The sequence below is a fragment of the Anarhichas minor genome, unplaced genomic scaffold (assembly GCF_050575085.1).
Source record: "Anarhichas minor isolate MPS153535 unplaced genomic scaffold, ASM5057508v1 ptg000027l, whole genome shotgun sequence".
Taxonomy (NCBI): Eukaryota; Metazoa; Chordata; class Actinopteri; order Perciformes; family Anarhichadidae; genus Anarhichas; species Anarhichas minor.
Window position 1 is genome coordinate 15,355,549 of NW_027466473.1, and position 7,616 is coordinate 15,363,164.

At 40.5% G+C, this 7,616-nt stretch overlaps 1 protein-coding gene across 1 annotated transcript; it reads left to right on the forward strand.

The window, feature by feature from the left end:
- The first annotated feature begins 769 nt into the window (after window positions 1–769).
- Window positions 770–7,408, forward strand: sms (spermine synthase). The gene is made up of 11 exons (XM_076102157.1): window positions 770–944; window positions 3,044–3,164; window positions 3,457–3,544; window positions 3,980–4,044; window positions 4,148–4,323; window positions 4,586–4,740; window positions 4,891–4,980; window positions 5,136–5,250; window positions 5,336–5,415; window positions 6,189–6,304; window positions 6,411–7,408. Exons 1-11 carry the CDS (start codon window positions 899–901, stop codon window positions 6,439–6,441), a joined length of 1,083 nt encoding a protein of 360 aa, XP_075958272.1. The 5' UTR covers window positions 770–898; the 3' UTR covers window positions 6,442–7,408.
- The last annotated feature ends 208 nt before the right edge of the window (window positions 7,409–7,616 follow it).

Below are 7,616 nucleotides of genomic sequence, written 5' to 3' on the forward strand. Positions count from 1 at the left end.
ATTGGTTAAAGATTTGCAAGAATGCATAATATGCAATGTATATACTAAACTAATACAAGCCATGAAAGAATGATATGTCACCTATACCATGGATAATAATGGGAGACATTTCTAATGTTGAAGTAGTATTCTTATTGTATAACCTTGAATGGATGAAAATAGATCTGCATCAGATTTCTCATTTAGTTTCAGTTAACATGTGTACAAATTGACCTACTATGGCTCCTCCAAATCTCAGCATCATCCACTTTTGTGCATGTACTACTGTGTTTCTTTCAAATATCTAGTTGTTACTGTGCTTTATATCTATGTTAGGATAAAAGCAGATTAATGTCTTTTGAGCCCATTTCACTTATATAAATAAAATTGACGTTTGGAAATGTGTCAGTTCTACTTTTTCTTATATTTAGACACACACACACACACACACACACACACACACACACACATATTGCAGCCGTTACTGAACGTTTCCCAGGTTTTTGGATCCCAGTTCAAGATAGTGAACAGTGAAAGTCATTTTTTTTATACTAAAAACCACGTGTGTCTCTTGTGTGACATTATTAAGATTTTATTAAATAAGTAAATGTAACCCCGTGAATGTAAATGTTAATCAAAGAGTAATCGATTTAAATCGACTTATCTTTAAACTGGAATCTACTTTTTTCGTTCCGCTTCGGCCGCCCATGCATGAAACCATATAAACAAGGGAGGAAGATTTCTCTCTTGTCTCGTGTTTTTACTCTCTGCTCTGTCACACTCAGCAGCACAGTTCCTGGTTCGTCCGGCGTAGTGTTCAGCGGTAGAAGCAGTGGTAGCAGGGCCCTCCCCTCTGTCTCTGCAGATAAGTACTCGCAGCCTGCCTATTTCCAGGCATGGATAACAGTTGCACTGCGACATGGCACTGCGACATTACACTCTCGACTTCAAGCTCTCTGCGGCAGGTAAGACGAGCGCAACGAGCAGCTGAACACCGCCGAGGGCTGCACGCTAGCTAGCTGGCTAGCCTGCTAATAATGCTAGTATGTCACTGCCCTTCAAAACAGTAACGCTTTATTGATTCTGATGAAACATGGCTGATAATGGCACATGCATGAATTGTAGCGACAAGTCGGGGCTCATAGCTGAAAGTCGCTGCACGTAAAACATATAATGTCACGTGCATGTTCTTGTGTGAGTTACATGTTTTAAGTTGACGTCTGTTCGGTCTCGTTGCTCTGATTAGAAGACTCAATGAACCCATTGTGAATAAAGTGTGTTCAAAGCCAGCGTTGGCGCACAGGAAGCAGCGCCATTTTTGTAGTTTTTTGTCTTGAGAATCTAAGAAAAAAGTTAAGTCGAACACCAGTTAGTGGGCTGATGCCGAGACTGGGTCAAGTAGACTTTTAAGTGGTTCAAGTGTGACTGGCTTTAAGCTACTTTTCTCAAAATAGCAGTTACAGGAAGTTGTACTGTAGTCACCAATAAGTAAGTATGTGACTAACGTTATGTGATAATTATTTAATGAACTATACCAAGGAGGGATCCCTCTCCCAGGATGGACAGAAGTGCAATAGATGTCATACAGAATGAACAACATAATAGAGTTACAACATATCTAATGCATATGATGTAAATGATTTATACAGTGAGTAGTATGCAGAATAATGATGGAACAATTACGAATACTAATAACAGCATTAATGGTGGCAGTAGTAGAATTGTGACTAATAATAATAGTAGTGCTGGGTGTCAGGTAGAACCACAATGCATGAAAACCTGCAATGCAAGAAAGCACAAAGTTAGTAATTTAAATTCAATTTATTTTGTATAGCCCAAAAATCCCAAATCACAAACTTGCCTCAGAGTGCTTTACAATCTGTACACACACGACGTCCTCTGTCCCGGGACCCTCACATCGAAACAGGAACAACTGGGTAGCATATCTCGGGGCTGGTTCGAGGCAAACCTGAGCCAGCCCTAACTATAAGCGTTATCAAAAAGGAAAGTCTTAAGCCGACCCTTAAATGTGTTGAGTGTGTCTGACCCCCGGACTGAACTGGATGCTGGTTCCACAGAAGAGGAGCTCGATAGCTGAAGGCTCCTGGTTCCCATCCTACTTTTTGAGACTCTAGGAACCACAAGTAACCCTGCAGTCAGGGAGTGCTAATCTCTAGTGGGGTAATAAAGGACATATCCTGATCAAAGATAACGCTGAGATTCTTTACGGTGCTGCTGGATGCCAGGACAATGCCTTCTAGAGAAACTATATCATTAGGATAATGGATTTCTGAGGTGATCTGGGCCGAGTACTTCAGTTAGTTTAACATCACGAAGCTGTAGGTAATCCAGGTGTTTTATGTCTTTAAGACGTGCTTTAAGTTTAGCAAACGGGTTGGTTTTGTCTGGCTTGATCGATGGATATAATTGTGTATCATCTGCATAACAATGAACGTTTATGGTGTGTTTGTTCTGATAGTATTGCCTAATAGAAGTATACATATAAGGTGAATAAAATTGGTCCAAGCACAGAACCTTGTGGAACGCCGGGACTAACTTTGGCGTTCATGGAGGTTTCATCGTGTACAAACGGAGATCGATCTGATAATCAGAACTTAAACTAGCTCAGTGCGGTTCCTTTAATGCCAATCAGATGTACTAGTAGTAAAATAGAATGGTATCGAATGCAGCACTAAGGTCTAACAAGACAAGGACAGACACGTCCTTTGTCTGATGCAATTAGAAGGTATTGCTATGTATAAAGTCACACAAGGGAAGGTTAGAGATCGGTCTATAGTTAGCCAACACATCTGGATCAAGAGATGGCTTCTTAACAAGAGGTTTAGTTACAGCTACTTTGAAGGACTGCGGTACGTGGCCTGTTCATAAAGACAGATTGATCGTATCTAGTAAAGAGGTGCTAACTAAAGGTAAAACTTCTTTAAGCAGCCTAGGGATCTAAGAGACGGGTAGAAAGAATCTTATCATTAAAGACGTTCATGAAGTCATCACTACTGGGAAATAGGAATACATTTTCACTGTTCTGACTTCTCTCCTTTCCCAGTTGACTCTTCCTCGACAGTTCCTGAGCTACTGTCCATATTTCACGAGCAGCAAATGACAGAGACTGTCCATGAAACAAATGGCCATGGATACCTGGGTACTTTTGTAGGCAAGAATGGCTGGTAAGAGAAACATGGATTTATTTTTGTTGAACTAAAGCGTTGTGTTTTCTTTGTTCTGTGGTACAGATGCCTTTAATTTGATGGTAAGTAGCTGAGAATGGAGACGTCTCTTAGTTAGTTTACCCTCTGGGGAAATTAAGACTGTTTGGTGCTCTGAACACACTGAGGAGGATTGTGCTTCGGTGTGGTGCGGTGGATGTAGTGATGCTTTCCATTGTTGGGTCAATTTAGCAAAATGTCTTCACTTTATTGCTTTGTGTCATCTCTTTGTCTTCACCACTTCATTTCTCAGGCTTGCTATTTTGCGTGTGCCCTCTCATGGGCTGGTCACCGTTGATCTGCAGTGTTATGAGGAGGAGGACGTTGCACAAGTAGACAATGTAGGTGATTTAAAAAATAAATGCACAATATTTCTACCATTTCCTAAAGCCCAAAACACAGAGGAAGGATGTCATTTGATGTTATTAAAGTTTAAGCTTGTCGGGATAAATAACTTTTATTTTTTTATCACTCATGAAGCTGTCTTTACCGTACACATCTGTGCCAAAAAATGATTGCAAGGATGTAGCTAAAGTAAGATCAGCATATAACTTCACCTTCTTAAATAGCTTTTGGATATGTGACAGATAAATCAGTATGTCCAATATTATTGCCTGAACATTTTGTCTACTGGCCTCAGGTGCCCAAACATGCCTTTTCTCATAGATGGCCTATTTGTCCGTCCTCTAAAAGTACAACTGTGCCTCTAATAGTAGACTCATCCGACAAAATAATCACAATTGGATATTTTTCTAACAAAAGTTGTTCCTCCACAGCTTTTAAATGCACTGGAATCGAAGCTAAAGGTTATCTTGGATGGCAATATAACCCGGATTAAAAGGTGAGTATCTGGAGATCTCTGGCTTCGCTCGTGTTGTTACTTCATTACAGCGCTCATGTCGCAGTAATGTTGATTACTTGTGTTGTTCACCATTCACACCAAGGCTCCCAGCCCTCATACGAGGAGCAGAGGTTGACCGATACTGGCCCACAACTGACGGCAGACTGGTTGAGTACGACATCGACCAGTTGGTGTATGAGGAAGATTCTGCATTCCAAAACATAAAGATACTGCACTCACAGCAGTATGGAAACACCCTAATACTCGACAACGACTTAAGTAAGTGTATACGACACTGAAATACACGTTTCTCATTTTAAGACACAATGTACAGTTTGGATCCATCAATTGATGGAAGATATTTTTAAAGTGTAAGTTATAGGACTAAGGAAAACTTTCTATCAATTGAAATATTTACTATTTTCCGAAAAATCGATTAATCTAAACGATTCAAAAAATCAAACCTTTACGTTTGAGTTTATTTTATGATGTCTAAGTATTTTCAATTATTTTGTGTGTAAATGATTATGTTGCCTTGCAGACCTGGCAGAGAGTGACTTGGCCTACACCCTAGCCATCATGGGGAGCGGAAGAGAGAATTATACTGGAAAGGAGGTGCTGATATTAGGAGGAGGTGACGGAGGCATCCTTTTTGAGATGGCCAAACAAAAGCCAAAGATGGTCACCATGTTGGATATATCCTTTACGTGTTTTTGTCTTTTTTTTTTTATTCCTGTTTTGGGACTTAGTTGTTTTTGAGGCAATATAGTTTTCTCACGCAGCTCTCACTGATCTGTGTAATTGTGTATCTGCACCTGATTGATCGTTCCTTTACAAAGTGTGCACATTGACCAGAAGGTGATCGACGCATGCAAAAAGTACATGAGAGGAACTTGTGGCAATATTCTCGACAACCTGGAGGGAGACTGTTACCAAGTGAGTGCTGAATGAGCATTCAGATGTTATCGCCGTCAAAAGCTTTGCCTCACACGCGTTCCTCAACTGGATCTGTGAAACGTGCCCAAACGGGATCTAACACAAGGCGTTGTCCTCCGTAAAACATTTTACACCCTCGTCGTTCTGTTTTACAGATACTAGTAGAGGACTGCGTCCCAGTGCTGAAGAAGTATGTCCAGGAAGGGAAGACGTTTGATTACGTAATTAATGACCTGACTGCAATCCCAATATCCATGGAGCCAGAAGAAGGTGTCTGTATTTTTCTCTACATATACACATCCTCTGTGAGGTTTCATAAATGCTGCTCAACTGACTGTCTGACTGCTTGTCGTAGACTCTACATGGGAGTTCCTGCGTCTCATCTTAGACCTGTCCATAAAGGTCCTGCATCCCTCGGGGAAATATTTAACACAGGTGAGTCTGTCCTCACCTTTAAACCCAGTGAAACGTTATCTTCAGGGTGTTTTTCTTTAGTTCATTGATGTATTGTCTCAGCAAGGGAGAAAAATGTAATTTGATTCTATTTCCTGCTATATAGAGCCTTCAATCATTCACTAGAACGCTCAGTTTATATTAGTGTGTTTACCACAGGAGACTGTGGTGGGTGGACCTCTGACCCTCTAGGGGGGTCTGGGGTCTTGCTCCCCAGAAGACAATCTGGTGCACTTTGAGAGCAAAATTGTTGACATGGAAAAAAAGTCACACCCACAAAGCATTGTAAACAAGACGGGGTCTGTGTTTCGAGACGGGTCGGGTCCACAATGAGGACAAGCTGCCTCGGTTCACACTGTTCAAATGAGAAAATGGCTTATGAATACTTTTTAAATCATATGAAACTGCCGGATATAATGATATTTGATTGAAGTTTTATGATCAAAAAGTGGGTTTGCAATAACATGAGTGTAATAGTCGGGATGCAGCTGCTCTGCCTGCTCTATTGCTGAGGCACCCATGGGTGGGAGGGGTGAAAGTGTTCTCTATCTAAGCTTTATGGTCCATATTTTAATACAAAATTTAGTTTCAAAACAGGAATATTTCATGGAATTAGTTAACAAGGGGAGAAGTCATTTTTCATTTTATTGGGACTAATCATTGGATCACTTCCATTTAACCCCCCCCCCCCCCCCAAAAAAAAAGCATCACCTACAGTTTGTGTGTCACGTGACGTAATCTTTGGTTGTCACCAGGGTAACGGCGAGAACATGACGGAGTCCCTGCGTCTGTACGAGGAACAGCTCGGGAAGCTCTCGTGTCCCGTGGGCTTCTCCAAAGAGGTGGCGTGTGTGCCCTCCTACATGGAGCAGTATCCTTTCAGTGCTTCTACCGTTTGGATATGCTAATGTCGTACTGAACGTTTTTTGCACCCCGTCATATTTTGCTGTGTACAATCCTTAATTCTATCGTGTCAGATGGGTTTTCTACTCCGTGTGGAAGAAATGAATACCTCCACAGTTCTCTGCTTGAATCCCCAACAACTGGAATGTGAACGCTCGTCTTATGTCTGCTGTAGCCTCAGATGTGTGTTCAGACTGAATTAGAGGCAACACAAAGTTTGGCTTTGCAATTGGCTGTTTTTGATTAACAAGTATGGATTCTCCAGCAGACAAGTTAGTGTGAATAAATCAAGATAAAAATTAACTTTGCATTCAGTCTGAGCACATCTCAAAGGGTACAATGGCGCCCCCCACACACACACACACACACCTCTTTTAACCCCGTTCTACCCTGACTTCCTGTTTTAGTTGTGTTTTACTGTTGTGTGCTGGCTACAACTTTTCAGTTGTATTTTGTTTGTTTAACTTGGTTTGGAATACATTTGCATGTACTCTGAAGAAGCTGTTAGATGTTTGAACAGTGATTTGATACACTGATAATGTGGTGTAGCTCATCTTGCAGCAGGTGTGTGCTCTCTCCTTTTTCCTTAGGTTTTTTAAGGTTGTTTGCTCTTGGGTTGTGAGCTCAGGTCGTGTGATAGACCAATGTTTAGGTCTCAGCACAGCTGAACTGAGTCGCTTTTAAGCTCTGTTTTTGTTACTGAACTCTCAAATGTGATTTGATTTTTCAGATTGTATCAACGCAATGTGATCACATCGATTTAAGACTGAATTGTTTGAGTCCAAATATGTTTTAAAAGGGAAACGATTCCACCACTTTAATGCCACGTCTGTGCTTGTGCTGTTTTTACGTCATGTTTTATTAGCACCTTTTGAGTTATTTAAGGCTGAATATGGTGCATGAAAAGGACGGTGAATGTAGCTTGCATATACAGTACACATCACATTTACACGTGATCAACCCTGTGAGACTCAGTTACATTTATTTATTCAATATAATTTCACCAAAAGCTGTTCTGTCCCACTTGAGATACTTTCTGTGACCTCTACAATTAAAAGTGTTTTTCGGGGAACATGTCTTGACTCATCTTTTACTCTAAAATACACAGTTAGAATATTTAAGAAACCATGTCTTTATTATATTACTATTTAATAAAATTATAATGTAAACTCGAAATTTAAAATGTAATTCCACAATAGTATAATAATTTGAAATGAAATAAATAATTGTTGACTTGTGCATCATGTCACACTGTCATAGTGGTGTTGGGAACGTAGAGT